At 33.2% G+C, this 19704-nt stretch overlaps 3 protein-coding genes across 3 annotated transcripts; 1 reads left to right on the top strand and 2 right to left on the bottom strand.

Annotated features, from left to right (window-relative positions):
- Nucleotides 1-224: 224 nt before the first annotated feature.
- LOC100786707 (patellin-3) lies at nucleotides 225-4271 on the bottom strand. The gene is made up of 4 exons (XM_003526849.5): nucleotides 2911-4271; nucleotides 2239-2363; nucleotides 1965-2100; nucleotides 225-846 (listed from the first exon to the last, which is right to left on the bottom strand). Exons 1-4 carry the CDS (start codon nucleotides 4213-4215, stop codon nucleotides 592-594), a joined length of 1821 nt encoding a protein of 606 aa, XP_003526897.4. The 5' UTR covers nucleotides 4216-4271; the 3' UTR covers nucleotides 225-591.
- Nucleotides 4272-12461: 8190 nt separating this feature from the next.
- Nucleotides 12462-16070, top strand: LOC100786190 (serine/threonine-protein kinase SRK2A). The gene is made up of 9 exons (XM_003526848.5): nucleotides 12462-12930; nucleotides 13289-13363; nucleotides 13487-13588; nucleotides 13678-13731; nucleotides 13823-13915; nucleotides 13994-14086; nucleotides 14421-14525; nucleotides 14616-14714; nucleotides 15547-16070. Exons 1-9 carry the CDS (start codon nucleotides 12811-12813, stop codon nucleotides 15844-15846), a joined length of 1041 nt encoding a protein of 346 aa, XP_003526896.1. The 5' UTR covers nucleotides 12462-12810; the 3' UTR covers nucleotides 15847-16070.
- An 89-nt stretch (nucleotides 16071-16159) lies between these two features.
- Nucleotides 16160-19280, bottom strand: LOC112997610 (probable glycosyltransferase At3g07620). The gene is made up of 4 exons (XM_026128904.2): nucleotides 18683-19280; nucleotides 18351-18559; nucleotides 17654-18005; nucleotides 16160-17112 (listed from the first exon to the last, which is right to left on the bottom strand). The coding sequence occupies exons 1-4, from the start codon at nucleotides 18974-18976 to the stop codon at nucleotides 16450-16452; spliced, it is 1518 nt and encodes a 505-aa protein (XP_025984689.2). The 5' UTR covers nucleotides 18977-19280; the 3' UTR covers nucleotides 16160-16449.
- Nucleotides 19281-19704: the final 424 nt, after the last annotated feature.

The raw sequence follows: 19704 nt of genomic DNA, 5'->3' as shown, positions 1-19704 counted from the left end.
AGAAGTTGCTTTTAAGTATCTAAACAAAATTGAAATCCCATTTGGCCTATGGGCAGAGAAAATCCAAGGCTTTTAAAATGGCAAATAATAAAGCTGATATAAAGTCTAAACTACAGTGCGAGATATTCAAGAATTCCAGACCCATGATAGATGCTTGTGTGATGTTTTCTATCAGTGCCTGGGAACACGGATTATGACAGATCAAACATATTTTAAAGCTTGGCTACAGACAAAAAGACAAATATATTGATAAAAAAAGGCCCCACCAAAATTTACATGAAATTTATACAGATAAATAGAGCAATTATGTCCTCCTCCAAATATATGAATAAGAATTCAAAAATCAAAAGATCCCCTCCAACAATGATAACAATAATAAATAATTAAAGAAACACAGAAAAATTATATATGATTGAAACACATGATCACGATTATCATTAAAACTTTCCTCTTCTAGCAGCAAAGTCCACATCTTTGAAGCTTTGAACATCTTGGGAGATAGAAGTGAATGCAAGAATGTAATCAAGTAACCCATGTAGGCACTGCTCTTCTCCATCTCCCTTATGGATGTACATAACAATGATAAGATTCTCAGTCAGAAGAAGGCTTGACCTTCAAGCGGTACAAGAGCTTCTTCTTCTTAGAGCTTTGATTGTCAATGGTGAGAACCACTTTCCCAGGTTCACCAATTTTGTAGTTGTTGCAAAGCACCGGTTCTTCTGATGAAGCAACCTTTCTGGCCTTCTGGATGATCACAGTATAGCTTCCCTCTGAAGTTGGCACAAACTCTGCACCGTAGCTCACGTCCCACCCTATTACTCTGAGCTCCCAAGAGAGTAGCGAGTTCTGCATGATCCCAAGTGAACAAAATGTCAATGCATTACACAAAGCTATCAAGGGAAATGCTCAACAATTCTCTACTTACTCTATGAACTCACATATAGTAATGGAATGACTATAGAGTAAGATTCAATTACTTATCTAACCACTTGAACTACACAAGGTATTCATTTCCAAATTTAATCCCATGACCTATAACTAACTGGCTTCTAAATTATTATGTGCATGTTTGGTTTGAAGTTGGAAATGTTGTGCTCACGTTCTAAAACAAATCAAACGAATAAAAGCAAAGAGAAAGCAAAAACAAGGGTCATGATCCGTTGGCAAAAATACTTTTGCCTCAAACAAAATTTTGCACCTTAGAACCAAACATGCACTATAATATTGTATTGAACCTAACTATTCAATTCCATGAATAAACAAAATGAATATCTTTAGATTCAGACTATTGAAAGGATAAACTGTTGATTTTATGTTAGAATTCTCATTTGTTTTCTTTGAGTTTTAATTTTAATAATCAATGTTGGATACTAGATGATCTAAAGATTCAACATGAACTTCTCTCACCAATTCTAGTGAGCTAAATTTGTAATAGCTGACAAATTTTGCATTCAAGATCAGTTATTATTTTAATAGCCTATAGCTAATAAGCATCACAGTGGTCTGTATATATATTATTCAAGATCAGTTATTATTTTAATAACTTAGCTAATAAGCATCATAGTTGTTGCTTTTTAGCCTAGATGGTAGAAAACAACAACTTAATTAGCAGTGGAAAACGATTTTGGCTCTAAGCTGTATTTAGAACTGAAACAAAATTAGGCCACTTATGTTTCAATTGAAGTATGATCTTTGCATGTTTATTTTATTATTCCTTATTTACTACTAGTAATTTATGGTGTATTGCCCGAGACATCTCATCTTGGGGCATGGGTCTGCCTAATTTGTCACATGAAACAAAAGAAATAAGTACTAAGCAAGAATGAAAAGGATAATATTAAAATCTTGTGAACAGAGGGAATCCTAGGAAAGACTCCGCATTTCGATGCTGCATTCATTGGATTCTCCCTCAATCGAGATCAATCAATTCCGACAAAAAAACACAAAGGAAAGACCAAACCCACCTCAGTAACTGGAAACTCCACGGTATGTTTTGCTGCTGACCTCACTGTAATTTCTGTAACAGCATCCGAAATTCCGAACTCTCCATCTTTGCTTAGTCCACCATACTTGACCGGAAGTTGCTCTGCAGCAATGTACCTGAAATATCCAAATAGCAATTCAAGCTACTCATTAGGACACAACAACAACAACAAAGCCTTATCATGTGAGTTTGGCTACATGAATCACACAACACTCATTAGGACACAAGAAACAAGAAAAAGATTGAGTGTTAACCTCAAAAGGGTCTCAGCTGATTTGGAAGGTCCAGCAAAGACAAACTTGCTTTTGGTTCTCTGAGTAAGAAAGGGACTTATCATCCTGTTCACTGCCAAGTACCACCATGGCACATTGATAAACACCTACACCAACAAAACAATAAAGAACATCAATAAAATGTAACACGCATTGGAATAGCCTAGAAAAATGTTGGAAATTGTAGGGAAACAAATGATTTATCATTGAATTAAGGTTTTAGAAAAAATAGTCTAAAACCGCAATTTTGGCCTATGTGAATGTGGTTGCATGGGCTACATTTGTCTGCAACAACGTGACAAAATAGGCCTTGGTGCTGATGCCAAGGCTGCATTAGCCACATTTATTAGCAGTTTCCTGCCATCTCAAAGATTGTGACCATGGTTTAAAAAAAACAGTATGTGACCACAGTTTTGGTCACAACATCAAGATTTTTCGAGTCATTGCAATCACAATTGCGGCCTCATCAATCACATTTGTACATTAAGAATTACCAGAAAAGACGGCGACAACAATTTAAAACCTTAATTTGAAGAGTTGCAACAAAATAGGCCTGCATTGGCCACAATTATTTGCAATTTCTGGATAACATAAGGATTGCAACCAAAATGTGAAATCTTTAATTGAAATTAGGAGGGCATGAAGATGCAGTACCTGTTTGGCTACAAACTCAGGATAGTTATCCTGAAGCAGCTGCAGGGCCTGTTTGGTAGCCTGTCTAAGCTCCCACTTAGAAGGGCCAGGAGAATTCCTGAGGTCATTAACCTGAACAATGGTGCATATCCCACCAGGGTTAAAATCCAGCTTCCTGATACTCTTCTCCAGGAACTGAATCCTCCACCTGAGAAACCTATACCTCTTCTCCTCATCAGAGAAACTCTTCTTGTACAACTCCTTGTTCTGAAACTCACCATAGATGTTGTAACACACAGGGTGACCCTCCTTGTCGAACCCATGCATGTACACCGCCTTCTCCAAACCATCACCACCCAAATCCTCCTCCAACAGCTCCTCCATCTTGAACTCCTTCCTCCACCGAATCGTGCTCTTTATCATCGCCAATGCCTCCTTCACCTTGAAGTCCCGAGCACGAAGAAACTTCAACAGAATCACGTCGCTTCTGTCATCAGCGAGAAGCGGCACACCCCAAATGCAAACCTCTTCGGGAGAAGCAGAAAGTGAAACAGCTTCCACCTTTGGTTCCTCGGAGACAGTCACTGTCACAGACACAACGCTTTCTTCGATGGCTTCAACGGTTTTCGCTCCATCCTCGTCAGCAGAAGCAGAAACCGCCACTTTCTCTTCAACAACCTCAGTTTCGGTTACCGTAACTTCTGCAGCTTCTTTTTCTGTCTCTTCTGCCACGTCAGCAGCATGTTCCTTCTTTTCTTCCTCCACGGGTTTCTGTTCTTCCTTGTGTTCGGGTTTTTCATCTTTGGGAGGGTTAGTTGTAGGTACCTCGGATAACTCGTGGTTGTTGAGCGCTTCTTGAATGAGTTGTTTGAGTTCTTGCAGAGCCTTTTTCTCGGTTTCAGGTAGGTCGGAAACAATGGTGCTTTCCTCCTTGAAAGAACCGGATTCAGGAACGTTGTCGTCACCGCTTGGTTTTGAAACAACCTCGGACTCGGTTTCAGCTGTTTCGGGAACGTTCTCTTTCTCCTTCTCTGGCGAGGTTTCTTGTTCTTGTTGTGCGTCTTTCTCTACGGGAACAACAACGTCGGTGGTGGTGTCTGGTTTCTCGTCAGCAGGTGCCACGTCAGAGACCACCACCTCCTCTGGAGTTGTGCTTGTCTTTGGAACTTCCTCGGCCATGGTAACAACAGTGACACTTTCTTTGACCTGAACGAACAAAATTTGAAGAGAGAGAATACGATGTGAGTGAAGAGAAGTGATAGTGGAAGAGGGACTTATAGAGAAGGACCAGACTGTGCCAGCTAGGAAACTGGGCCAAATTTCCATTAAGTGGGCCCCGGCCCGGATGTAACGGTGTTTTACACTCTGTACCCAGCATGGTGGACCTACCGGCCCAACCAGTTACATTTCGAAGCGTTCCAACGGTCCCATTGAGGGCATTCAAATTTCATGTTAGATTAAGATAAATAATCAAATTTAGTTTCTAAAATTATAAACAATGTGATAAATTAATCCTGTCATTTTTTAGTGTATCATATTTTCTGGATAAATCACTTTTGTCATTAAATTTTTCATTATAAAGTTATAATATTTAAAGTTATATTTGTTGAGACTAATTTATCATTAAATTGTTTGAATGATTAATTTATCATATATTTTACAACAAAATTTGATTTTTTTTTAACTTTAAAGACTTTTTTATTAAGTCTCATCTTTTTATGAACGAATTTAGAGATTTAGTGGTCTTTAGATTAATTTATGGGAAAAGAGAGGTTTGAGTCCGTTAATTGGCATTTGATGATGGGATTGGACAGTGAGTTGCCCACATTTGCCTTGGATGCGTTCTGCTTTGTTGGCGACTGTTAGCTGTACCTTAGTTTGCTTTCAATTGCAGCGAAGCCGTTGAACAGTTTCGGTTTGGCCCACGTGGATGATTATTCAGCTGTAACGTGAGATTCGTCTCATAAAATATGCGGAAAAGGAACTAATCGTGGGCGCTAATATTTATGTTAAGTTGTTAACAATGATTAGTAATAACTTGCTTGGTTTAAATTTTGAATTAAATAATAGTTTTTTTTTAAGAGAATTGAATAATTGTTGCAACATTGGATGTTTGTTTATTTTAATAATTTTATTCCTAAGTTCATTGAATAACCGCATTAAGTAATTGTTTGCTTTTTAAATATCCATGTTGTGGTACGATCATCTTCTTTATTTTCCTTCGTACTAGTAGGTAGTGCTGTTAACAAGAATGACGGAACTTTCATGTTTTATTCTTTATGTTTTTTTTAAAAAAAATTGTTGTCTGGACTAGTTTTAAAAAGAGGGTCCAGCTTTATAACAAAGTTTAGAATGTTCAATTAATGAATGAATTCACTAGTAATCTTAGTTTTCTTTTTTTTTTTTGTCCAACTTAGTTATTATTTCCAATTTCCATCGGACATTTTGTTATTGGACCTTCTTATGCGTGCCAACTTGTCTGAAAAATACTAAAAAAGTTTTTTTCAAAGAAAAAAAAAGTGGTGATCCAGCTTTGGTAAGAAAAAAAAAGTGATGATCCAGCCCAAGTCTAATAAGCCCAACTTAAATATCAGTAGAATCTATTATTCAAGTTAAGAACATATCTTCCTTTTTTGTTTGACTCAAAAAAAAAAAAAAAAAACCTTTCTTTCAACTAAGCTGGAGTGAAGCTGTCAAAGTAAAATCAGCTAATCTTGGTTGGCTCACTACAAGTCTAAAGAAAGTGGGCATGTATATCCTACACCTCTCAAAAGACTCTAGGACAATAATATCCCTTTGTCATTTGTGGCATCCTCATTCAAGAATCATTATTCCTGAATAGGATATTTTTTCAAAATATAGTTTTTGTATTATGGAATACCTAATTCGAAGTAGGTTGTCGAAGTGCTTATTCTATTATGAAGTGGTTATTTTGAAATATGAAAAATTATATTTTAAAATAGCTATTCCAAAAGAGTATCTTATTCTAGAATGACTATTTCGAAATATGATATGTTTTCAAGATAACTATTTCAAAATATAATTTTTTTATTCCAAAATACATATTTTAGAAAATAACTTTTCATATTCCAGGAACATTTTTATTTATTTATTTTACAATAGTTGTTTCAGAATAAGCAACTAGACCCTCCCTTCCCTTCTTCAAACTTGAACTTGTGTTGCCAAACCGTCATGTTGACGTGTGTCGTGTTTGCACCTCCTTGCCATCGTGAGCCACCTTATCACCAAGCCCAGTCACCACCATCACCGTTCTAACATAGTTTCCAGGACCCCTTCCCCTTCATCATTGTCCCTCTCCTAGCTTTGTTCCCAACAAGCCCAACCACCACCATTGACAATTGCAATGTCACTGCCAAAAGGATGATGGCACGAGAAATGGATATGTGAACCTTAGGTGGCATCACATTCATATTCCAAAAGAGACGATGCTTGAGTGGTAGAGGAAAAAGGGAGAGGAGGTGTTAGGGCTAATGGTATTTTTTTACCATTGAGGCTTTTTGGAAGGTGTAAGATTCATATTGGGAGATACAAGATATAAATGCCAAGTGAGCTAACCTAACTCGACTCATTCTTAAGCAAATTAAGAAATAATCAATTTTGTCCAACCCATTGTACCTTCATAGTTTGTTTTTTGTTGTCATCAATGTAGATTTGTAGGTTAAATGGATTGACTCACCTAAAATAAAATGTTATTTTAGTTTTGGTGATAAAATATTATTAAGGACGGTATATATATATATATATATATGATCAATAGATACATGTTCAAGAATCAAAATGCATTTGATTTTTCAGTTTTTTGCGGTTACTCATAAACTTAATTTTTCTTGTAATTTTTATCATGTTTATGTCTTTTTTTTTTCAATTTCCAAAGTTTCATGTAGATGAATCTAATTAGATAAATTGTATATCTTGAATCAATTTAAAAAATCAAATTGTTCCTTAAAATTGAGAATGGTAAGTTTTTTGTAAAGAATTTACATGCCATCAATTAAATAAGTAAAAATATCATTTTAGAACTTCTAAAAATTAAGAGACAAAATTAAAAACAAAAAATAAGTTAAGAACTATATTTTGACCTTAAAATAATTTATCTTTAAATAAAAATTACTAGATTTTAAAATTAGTTAAAAATATAATTATAACTAACCACAAATTTTTATTCATAAAAGAAAAATTAAATTATAATAAAATATCATATAAAAATGTTCATCTTGTTGGTGTTCCACGCAGCAATAGGCGACCACTTCAACTTATATTTATTTTTGTGTGTATGGGATATATTTGTAAGGAGAAAGAGATATATTATAAAGGATGGGTTTCATAGATATTGCATTCATGACCATTACAAGTTTTTGAAAAAAAATTATAATCCCTTGTACATCATTTTCATTACAAGTTTTTGTGAAGCTTTGGAAATCCTTTCTTCATGACCTCCTCTTGGGTTGGGTATAACCCCCTTTTGGGTGATAACCATCTCTTCGAGTTGGTCAGATGAGGTGATTTTTTTAATATCAAAAAGCTTTATTTATAATTCTAGCATCCTAATCTCCTAAATCTAAATGATAAGATCAATTCCTAATTTTTATCTAAACAAATTCATAATAATTTTAAATCTAAATAATATCCTTAATATTTGAAACAAATAACAAATTGTTAAAAATAAACCACATTATTTTTTTTTCTATACTAAAGATATCAAACATATCTCAACATCAACCCCACGTCTAGGCAGCATAGGCAAAGGTTTCAAGAATTATTCAGTGTAAATTCTTAATATGCTTAATTTTTTATATATGAAAGAAATTCTTCATTACAAAAGCCATCAGACATCATCAACTACAATTAAATAGCATCCAGTATCCAGCCACTATTGTTTATATTTGGCCATTAAGAAACCCGAATCATTTTATATCCCATGCATGATGTATCCAAATACCAAATTACCAACACTTGCCAATTTGCTATTGCAAACCCAAAAGTGGTGGATTGCAAAAACAAGACATCGTTAGGACAGGGTGAGCCAGAGAGGAATTTTTTTGAAAGAAAAGATACATTTTTTTGAAAGCCATCGTTAGAACATATTTATTTATTTTATATAATTTTACATGTCATTTACCAAACATACAAATTCCAAAACAGCTTTAATGACCTCTCAAGTCTTAATAATTTATTTTTAAAAAAAATCAAGTCTCTATCAATCTAACTATCCTAAACCATCTTTGCTTCTTCGCACGAAACATCATAAGTACAAATTTGACGAATGACATGATTTTTTTTATTCATAAAATAATTTAATTGTTTTTAAATAATGATCTAGAAAAAGGATATTTTTTCTCCTTCATTGTAAAGTAATACGCTTGTTAATTCCCCCCCTGTTATGCAATTTGCTCATTCGCAAAGAGGAGAGTAGAACCTAATGGCACAATTGTGATCGAGAGTCCATGCCAATTACTGATCCATATTAGTATTGCAAGAATTTTTGGTTGATGTAGCCTTCTCAAAATGTCATCGCAAAAATTTAAAAAATGTTGATGTTGGAGTGAGGATCGTAGTCTAAAATTAACAATTTTGTTAAAAACCTTAGTAAGAACAAATATTTTTCATCTTCTACCTCAACTAAGCGTGTATTTAGATAAATGTTAATAAAATTGATTTTGAATTAAATTAATTTTGAAGTGATATGATTTATTAGGAGTGTAAGATAAGACTCAATCCTCAAACACTCAATTCAATCCGATTCCATGTTTGTGAATTGAATTAAGCTATTAGATTTTTTTGGTTTTAATTTAATAAAATTAATTATAATTAGATTGAGTGTGGAATTTATCCAAATCAAACATATAACATGTATCTAAAATCACTTCTAAATCCATAATTTTTCAACGCATTCGATTCGATTTTTGAGTTGGTATGCAAATAGCCAAATACTAATGCATATTCTACGCATATGGCAAAATAATGTGCATTCTGAACATAATCAGGAATCAGAGTGAGAAAAGGGAAATGGATTGACTGGGATGGGTGTGAGAGCACTACACTGGACAGGTGGCACGTGACTCACATGCCCTGCCGTCACGAATACGTTTGACATTTAGAGTAATTAATTAATGATAACCAATAATTTTATGTGCATTCATTAATATTTAAGACCAAATAGTCGTAACTGATAGATAGATATAGCATGTTTGACGAAAAATAGGAGCAGTGACGAATGAGACAGTCCCTATGGCTACAGTGCTACCACATGCATGTCGGTCACAACCCAAAGTGTGGGAAACTTCTATGCAAATTACAATATAATTCTAGTGTTCAAACAAGGAAGCCAATTAACACGATATTTATGTTGGTCAAGTCTAAAGCCTTTCAATTTGTTTTTATCTTTTCAACCACTTGGATATATAAACTACGTTTATTTGAAGTCATACAAATTTATTCCTGTGAAAATAATTTGAGAATGGATTATTAGTTCTCATGTTTGATATAAGTTATAAAAAATTATTTTCCCATTTTTTTTTCTGGAATATATATTACACATAGTTTCTCCACTTTCTATTTCCATATAAATTGGTAGGAATATTGTATTCCCATGGAATACTAGTTATTGTCTAAAATAATTTTCCACTTTTACTTTATTTTGCTTATTTTTTTAAATTTAAATAAACTTTAAAATATTTCAAAGAATATTGAGTAGTTATAAAACATGTTGATATATTCTTAGGAATAATATTTTTCAATGAGTATAATTTAGTCTACGAAACAAGCATGCCCGCAGACATTAGTTTTAAAATAAAACCTTGCTTGCATTGTATTAAGACTTATTATTTTTAATTATTAGTTTTGGTGAGGTCCCTCAAAAAAAAAATTGTGGTGAGGATATATTTTACTTATAATTTGGATTTAAATACTTATAAGATGCCAGAGAAGAAGAAAAAAAGCATAGAAATTCATTTAAATTATTCACATAAATTTTAAATTACATTTCCATGTATGCATAGAAAATACTTCCTCCACCCTTTTTTAATTGTCAGTTTTTTGAAATTTTTTGTTTTTATTTATCTATTATCACATTAATTTAGTTTTTTTCAATTATATCATTACTTTTGTCTTGGTTTTTAATTCATTTTACACATGCATAATGCATTTATTGTAGGATGGAAGAGAAAATAATAAAATACGTACGAAACCCAACAACTATCTTCATTTTTTTACAAATTAACTATGCTTCTATCTAAACTATAATGTGTTTGTATATTGATTGGCATTCATTTTCGAACTGCGATTAATTTGTGAGAAGTAATAATTTGTTGCTTGCATGTGAATGTCCGTTTGGAAATTTTTAAACTGAAAAACGAATACACCATGCATTAATCATTTATATGTCAGATTACTTGGGTACCGAAACCTTTAAATATAATTAATCCTCCCAAAAAAACTCATGTATGGGTAGGGGTACCAAAGATCTCAGAAGTAATGTGGAGAGAATGGGGCGCCATGATTTTCTAGATAAAGCTGGGTCTTAATTCAATTTTGGTCCAAAAGAAAATAAAAGACTCATTTTTCAATTATTAGCATGCATGCTAAACGCCCATAATCATGTACTATGTGAGAAGTGGCAATTCCTCGGCTGTAGCATGCCACATGGTTATGTCAAAATAAAAGGACTTGGGAGGTCAAGCTCATGAACAGCATTAGAGAAAGGTAATTTTGTTGCTAATTGTATGTAATGCTAATTAGTTAGAGCTTGGAGCAAGATTAAAAAATATTGAATGAGCTTGATTATACTCCAAGTAATCCAGGCATGCTGATCCAAGCTTATGTTGTGGGGCTTTCATATATCAAAAGCACTTCTTCCCATTGGTTTGCAGCCTCATTTTGCATAAAAAATTAAGAAATACTACTTAAAAGGCTTAAAAGGCAGTTCGTTAATTTTTGTTTGTTCTTTTGAATAAACTATCAATTTACTTGTTGGAGTTATTCTGTACTTGCATTTCATTGACTAAATTTAATTACATGACGAGTTTAGTTTTAAAATTTGCATAACTCGAATACTGTCAACTTATTTTTTTAGTGTGAAAAATATGTTTGAAAATTTAGGGTAGTTTGAATACTTTGAAAAGTGTATAAATAATTATCATAAACTGACATTAATAAATTAAAATAAAACACGTTTTTTTTCAAAACTTTCCAACTCATTTTAAAGGGTTAAGTTTTAAGTATATTTTCTATTTCCAATAGAATAAATATTTTTACTTTCATTCAATACTTACTATAAAAGTTAGTAAGATGATTTGTAGGATATAATAAAAGGAATTATCATTACTCATTATTTCAACTCAATGATTATGTTAAACAAAATATTTTAGTTAGTTTTTATTTTTTTTACGAGTTGAAAAACTCATTTGATTATTCGATAAGAAAGTTTTCTCTAGTAACTTTAGTGTTTTTTGAAATACTACTTGAAGTAGCATTTTGTAAAATGTTATTTTCTAGCTTTATATGTTTTCTTCCACTTTTATTCTCTATGTATTTATTCATTTTCCTTGTTATCTTTTTTTAAAATAAATCATGGTGTTACTATTTTTCTATTATTTTTCTTTCAGTTATGTCAATAGTCAGTTTTACTGAACATTTATAATTTAATAAACTAATTTTTCAATTTTTAATTATAAGCTAACTTTTTAGCTTTCAATTAATTTTTTATATTCTAACTAATTTTTCAGCTAATTTTATTGAACATAGTGAATGTCTTATAAATTTTCAAATTACATATAATTTTTTATTTGATACCAATTTAATATTATAATTTAATCATAATATTAAGTGTCCTAGGATATCTTCGTGTCAAGCTAGGTGTTCATGAATAAGTTTGGTTCAGATTTAAGGAAAAATAAAATCGAAATCAATTGATATTAATTAGTTGAGTTTGATTTGAATTTCAATTTTTTTAACCTTGGACCAAACCAACCCGATAATAAATGGATTGATTCAGTTTGGATTAACAAATATTTGATATTTTTTTTTACTTTTTTTAAAATAAATAAAAATGATATGATTTTATCCTGATTTTAACAAATAATAATGCCACAATACACTCCTATTGCTAAAAGTCAAAGAAATCCATCAAAATACAATGATATTTTCTCTAGCTGCCTCTAATTTATTTATTTTTGATAAAATCTTTGATTTTCCAATTAAATCACAAATATCTCTGCAAACTCCAATTTTTTTATGATTAACCTATTTTTATGGATGATTTTTCATATACACATACTTGGAGATTAAACCCTTAATCACATGCATACTTATCAATTATACCACATCACAATAGTATTGATTATTTCCTAAAAAAAGCAGTATTGATTATTAATTTATATATATTACTACTATAGTATATTAATTGCAAATGAAATTAAATTCAAATTGAAACAAATAATCTCAATTAAAATTTGTACCTTGTCAAATAAGGAGGAAGCTAAACTCGTCTTGAAGGGGCCCACAGACAAAGCAGTCTCTGAAGGACGTGTTGGAGGGTAAGTCAATGATGGCCTTTATACTTTATTACCCCAACCGAAACGCAGTTCTCAAAGATCCAATAGCAACCAATACACACTCACTGCTCAAATACCTCTGAATGATTCGATGGATAAAGCAACGCACGCAACTGACAAACATAACCGATAAACCAAAGTCCCATCGCCACTTGCAATTCCTTTCACCGAACTCACTCGTTCATACCCCTCATTACTACTATTATTTATTCCCCTACCTTCTCCTCACTTCTTACTCATCTATTTTCTAAAACACTACTCTTCTCTCCATAAAGCCACCACTTTCTGATACCCTTTTGATCGAATTGAAGAATAACGTAGAATGCTTGTGTGATTCTGTATCATTGCTATGGATAAGTACGAGACCGTTAAGGATTTGGGAGCTGGCAATTTTGGGGTAGCTAGGCTTATGAGGAACAAGGTCACCAAGGAGCTTGTAGCCATGAAATACATCGAGCGTGGTCCCAAGGTTTCTTCTTTTATGCAATCATTTCATCAATATATGATTAATCACAACCCTTTTTGTCTGTTTGTTATTATATTAAGCAGTTAAAGAGATTATAGCACTTGATGCAGAATTGAAGAAAGACTTATGTTTGTTAATTATTCCCTTATGATTTAAGAGTTTAATTTCTATGTACCCGTTTACACTCAACCCATAACTTTTAAAATAGTTAGTGTAAAAGTGAAAAAAATTATTATATATGATGGTTTGTGCTGGTCCATACACTACTTACTAGTGATATTATCTTTTTTTTTCTTAAAAAAGAATAAAAGGCTTAAAATTTTTAATATGTTTTTTTCCCTCCCTTTTATTCAATTTTCAGATTGATGAGAACGTGGCAAGAGAGATTATGAACCACAGGTCCCTTCGGCATCCCAATATAATTCGTTACAAGGAGGCAAGGAATTTAATTTACTTCTTTTTATTTATCCTGTTGGATCAGTTTGTGTTGAGCACTAGTACTGCACATTAATGAATTATTTGCTGTTTTTTCTTCTTCAATGAGATGTTGATTTTGCAGGTGGTTTTGACTCCCACACATTTAGCAATAGTGATGGAGTATGCAGCAGGGGGAGAGCTCTTTGAGAGGATATGCAGTGCTGGCAGGTTCAGTGAAGATGAGGTTAATAGCTTCACTCACTCTGAGGATTTTCTCCCTTGATTCTGTTTCAGTGTTATGCTCACTTTCTTTCCTTTCATTGTAATGTTCAGGCTAGATATTTCTTTCAGCAGCTGATCTCCGGTGTCCATTTCTGTCATACCATGGTATGCTCGCTCGTGCTCAAGTTTGTGGAAAATCATGGCACTTACAGAAATGCACAAAGTGAGAACTTATGCTTTTGCTTTTATTTTGCAGCAAATATGCCACAGAGATTTGAAGCTAGAAAATACCCTTCTAGATGGAAGTCCTGCTCCTCGGTTGAAAATTTGTGACTTCGGTTATTCCAAGGTATTGGAATTAGTCTTATCGAGCTTAAGGTTTAGGTTACTGGTATAGTTGTTTGAATGTTTCTTGTTTGTGATGTAGTCATCTTTGCTGCATTCGCGACCGAAATCAACTGTTGGAACACCAGCTTATATAGCACCGGAAGTTCTTTCTAGGCGAGAGTATGATGGAAAGGTACTATATTAGCTGCACATTGAATTGGTTCTTTACTCTTTAGAGTTCTTTGCATCTGATTTATTAATATATTGGATCTTAACTTCACCTTTCTAGCCTGCTGCATGTCACTGGAAGCTTAGCTTTTTTGTTCATGTGTTGAGGGGGTGAGCTGATGGGATTTGTGTTGTAACTAAAAACTTACTCATCCCTAATTTTGTTTCTTTGTTCTTCTGATATGCTACCTGGAGTGAAGTAAATTTTGAGTATTTTACATGCTCACTTTTGAACTAATGTATTAAAATATTAGTGATTCTATAATTTTTTTTTTTTTTTGTTTTAAATATTCTTTTAGTTGGCTGATGTATGGTCATGTGCGGTGACTCTTTATGTCATGCTGGTTGGAGCATATCCCTTTGAGGACCAGGATGATCCTAGGAATTTTAGGAAAACAATTCAGGTGCGTTTCCTCCCTTTCAATACTGATTTGCATAATGTGTCATGTTATTTTCACATCATTCTTATCCTGATTTCCTTTCCTATTCTACAGCGTATAATGGCTGTTCAATACAAAATCCCTGATTATGTTCACATATCTCAAGATTGTAGACACCTCCTCTCTCGTATATTTGTTGCAAATCCGTTGAGGGTATGTTATGATGCTTATAGAACTAAACTTTTTTGTGCTATTATTGCAATTCTGTTAGGCTTCCTTGCAATTCAGACCATGTCATGTTTGCCATGTCTCTTTTATGATCTACAAGTATATATGTGTAAGCACTACTGTTATGTTTAGTTGTCAACCTTGCAAACCATTTTGCTAATGAAAAGAAAATATTCAAAAAAACTTTTTGGTAAAATAAACCTTATTGAATTATTGTTGATTGAAACCTATACCTAAAAAGGAAGTTTACGCCCAACCTTTATTTTATTTTCATCATCTGGTCAATTCATGTTTGGTGGATGGGTATGATCGGAGTGTTTCCATTTCTCTTACGTTGACTTTTCCGTGCATCTTATCAGCAAGAACATGAATTTGGTCTTCGTTTCTCTCCCTTGTACTTCTTTCCATATTTACTTAGTGGCATGACATCATAAGGTTTGAGAATTGGGACACTTATGGTACTCGTCTTCTGAAATTTAGGTGCCATGTACAGAATGTACTTAATTTTTCCTGGCTACTGGTATTATATTTAAATATAAAGAATTTACTGAACTTTAGTTATTTTACTAGTATTTGATTCTGTCCTTTTTAATCAAAACCCTTATATAGTTTTCACATCTTTTACATCTCCTTCTTTGGATGCTCTACTAATTTAGTTCAGTATCCTGTGGCTTTACCTATCCACGAAGCAAAAGTGAAGAGTTTAAATGTGCTTCCTGTCAAAGAAGATTCTCTTGAGAATATAACTAACTACATTTGAACTTTGGACTTATTTATGTAGAGCTAACTGCTAGACCATTTTATTTATTGTTCACAGAGAATTACTATTAAGGAAATTAAGAATCACCCATGGTTTTTGAGGAATCTTCCAAGGGAGCTAACTGAATCAGCTCAAGCTATCTATTACCAGAGAGACAGCCCAAACTTTCACCTTCAAAGTGTGGACGAGATAATGAAAATTGTGGGAGAGGCAAGAAATCCACCTCCAGTATCTAGAGCTGTCAAAGGTTTTGGCTGGGAAGGTGAAGAAGATTTGGATGAAGAAGTGGAGGAAGAAGATGAGTATGATAAGAGGGTCAAAGAGGTTCATGCAAGTGGCGAATTTCAAATTAGTTAAGGCCCTCAAATTCTTGTGTACTTTATTGAAATATTGTACTTTTTAGAAGTCACCCTTTTTTTGTGTACACGAAGTCACCTATTTATGTGCATTATAATTATGGCTCTGTTCTTGAAATATAGTATCGAGTATCATCATAATGATTGCTATGTATGAGAATAATAGTTGTCTGATTACGTTCTAAATCGACATGAGAACAATAATTGACCGATTACATGCTAAAATCTAAATTACCTTTACCTGTTTTATCTCCAAGATAGAATTACTCAACAATGATCTCAAGAATGGTTGCTATGTAATGATGCCTAAAAGTTCTCACTTCGTTTGTAGAGTGAAACAAGGCCACACTTGAAAATTAAGAATTAGAATCAAATTTGGAAAAAAGTACTTGCAAGTTACTACCATCTTTCTCAAAAATTCAGATCAACCAAATGAACCAATGGATCATATTGATAACGATGAATCTGTTATGAACACTACAATTTTCTAGATCTACAAATTCTGCTAATTGTATTAGTCATCATCAGTCTCCACAATACATATGAGACACCTCTAGATACTGTACAATGCTAGGTGCGAAGTGTATGGGGGAATTGATTGATATTACTGATCTTGAATATTTATATTCAACCGCCTGAGCCAAATGGAATGGACAGTCATATGGAACATATCATACCTCTTTGGGGGCTCATTAGGCACAAAATGCCGTTGCACTTGTTTCACCCTCTTGTGCATCCTCAAGTACTGCTTTTCTGAAATTTCCATGAGTATCCTTTTGATATTTGGAATGTCCTTCACATTCACTTGAACTGAAAATGAATTCCAATTCAAAACATCACTAAAGGGTGGAACATAGCTATCAGAAATCAGAACTGGCACACATTCTGCAAATATTGCTTCCACTACTCTGGGACTAGCTACTTCATAACCACTTGGACACAGACAAAACTTGCTGCTTCTAAGCTTTGTGTAGTAAGAGATTCCCTCAGGAAGTTCCTCATATATTTGCATATCTTGGTCTTTGTTTTTCCATGTACTTAGGAGTAGGTATCTTATATAGCCATGCAGGTGGCCTGCAAAGAAAGCAAGGATGGTCCTTTGAGATGGGGGATACCCTCCAAGACCTTTGACTTCCCCCTTAATAAGTTTAATCTCAGGAAATGAGACATCCTTTGCAGGCTTGAATCCTTCAGATGTATTTGCGTTGCATAGAACCCTTATGGCATTGTTGTACAAGTGATCCACGTAACTAGATACAAGCGGACCCTGTCCATTGCCCCTAATAGTATTATTAGATAAAGGGTCTCACTAGCAAAATTTCTGCCACATTCCTAACATTGATGGCCACAAAATTGAAATTTATGTGTTTTGGCTCTTTAAATAACAATTGTTTTCCTTTAAATATCTTAAAATGAACTAATTCAAGTGTACATTAAATATAACTACAAAACTTAGATTAACTTTCTTTAATGTTAAATATATGGACAAATGTACATCAAATATATCTTTAATGCTAAAATTTTCAAACCAATGATACATGAATATGTTTTTAAAGTTTTGCAATATATTCTTAGTAAATGCTATTTATAGTATTAAAAAACAAAATCACACGTCATTATTTAATTTGATAACTTAATAACAGGATTATAAGGAACTTGATATACATTTTGTCCTAAATATAAAGCATAATGCAAACATGCATGGGTGAGTTTTTTGGAAATTCATGCTTTTATATACTCCACTTGAGCTATATTAATTAAGGAATTCAATTCCCTTATACGAGAGAGAGGGAGAGCTCAATGCTTACCCAATCGTGGCAAGAGAGCATGACATGATCATGGCCAAGGGATCGATTCCAGAAGGGATGTTTATGGGCTATAATCTGTATGTAGTCTTTTACAACAAGGCCAAGGGGGTCTAGGTTATAATTGGAGCCACGATCATACACATATTCGACCAACATAACCACACTAAAGGGCAGATAATACACAAAAGCTTCATCTGGATCATAAGTACGATAGTACCTCCCCTTTTCCATTTCATGTATGAATCTTCCCTCAGTGGCATATATGTCTTTGCTTAGACCATTGTGGAACAACGGTGGCTCCCCTTCTTCATACACAAAAATCTTGAACACCTTTTCCATCTCTAGGTAACTCCTGTCAACAAATTACTAAAATTAATAGAAACTAAAATACCGCTAGTGAGATTATTTTTCTTGAATACAACGGTGGCTCCCCTTCTTCATACACAAAAATCTTGAACACCTTTTCCATCTCTAGGTAACTCCTGCTCAACTTTTATATATGGCCATATAATTTCCACTTCTTTTAGTTTTTCTTTCTTTCTTAATGTTCAAGAATGTGTAATTGTTCAAATACAAGGTGGTTGTCATCCAATAATTCACTCACTAAAAGAATAAAATCTCTATAGAACATGATGGTTAGCATGCATTAGTTTGATGCAGAAACTTGTGCTGGACCAAAAAATATACTTTTATGTACCTATGAAATGCATTGGCGTTTCTGTAAATTGAACCTTGAGGAACATAGTCTGGATCTTGGAGAGTCGGTGTAAAATTTGGAATTTTGCTAGCTTCTCTGATGGAATACCTTGCTTTAGCCAATCTTGCTTCAATACTTCCTAACTTGGTGTACTTGTGATCTCTAAGGTACCCATTATGCTTAAACTTGGTGTCAAGCTTTTCATCACCCTAAAGACACGTACCAAGAAAAAAGATAAGAAACCCCACAAAAAGAAAGAAAACATGAGAAAGTAGCTAAAAAGTTAAATGAAATCAAGACTTGATGAAATATTCTATCAAATTGAGATATACCTCATTGAATATTTCTTGATGAGGACCATGATGATGATCTGAGTCAAATGCAGTTGGAGATGGAGTAGCCTCTCCCTCATCATCATCATGTAATATTGAAGCACTTTTGTTTTCTGTATCCAAAGAAGAAGTTGGTTCTCCCCTCGAAGGTGAAGAAGAGAAATTTAGAGCAAGAAGACTCCGACAAGAAACAACAAGTAGTGAAGTTACGAAGAAAAGAGCCACAAAGTGAGAAGGGCAACAAGTGGAGGAAGAAGAAGAAAAAAAGAATAATTTGCTACAAGAATCTCTCATCTTATAAATTTTCAGTATCTATCTATCTATCTTCATCAACTACGTACCACGCTGATCTCAATTCAATTAATGTGAAGAAGTTGAAGTTGGAAATGGAGAATGATGATATCTGGGGTGGGATGCATTTCTTGGTGCGTAGAGAATAGAGATTCTTTACTGAAGATGCCAAGTTTTCTTACGTACCAAGGGTAACGTTATATGGGGAAAAAAGCAAATTATATTTGTGACTTTTAATAGTGACTATGTCTTGCATGCTTGATATCTTCAGATAAGTCGATAGTAACACATATATGCAATTATACTTAGCGGGATAACGTGTGAGATTTTAAAAAATGAAATTATATTCCTTTTTTATATGAAAGTATATGTCTAGCTATGACTATGATCATAAAAAGATATAAGTATGGAGGGTGATAATTTTTTTTATGAAAGTTTTTTATGAGAATGTAAAAATACCCTTTGGTAAACGTTTTTTTTTTCTTTATAAAAGGATATGTTATTGACGAGTTTTTTCTCTTTGAAAAAGTGTGTCTTTTCACTAAAAACAAAAAAGACATAAAGATGTTATATAAATATAATCAATTTATAAGAAAAAAATATATGATTCAAATAAATTGCATAAATACTGAAATCAACTTTTTTTTCTTCATTAAATTTATTTATTATATTGAAATAACTCTCTTTCTTCCTTTTGTTTGTTGTTGACAGGTTCTTTCTTTCCTTTATGC

The sequence above is a fragment of the Glycine max genome, chromosome 6 (genome assembly GCF_000004515.6).
Source record: "Glycine max cultivar Williams 82 chromosome 6, Glycine_max_v4.0, whole genome shotgun sequence".
Taxonomy (NCBI): Eukaryota; Viridiplantae; Streptophyta; class Magnoliopsida; order Fabales; family Fabaceae; genus Glycine; species Glycine max.
This window is presented reverse-complemented; position numbering and strand designations above follow the sequence as displayed.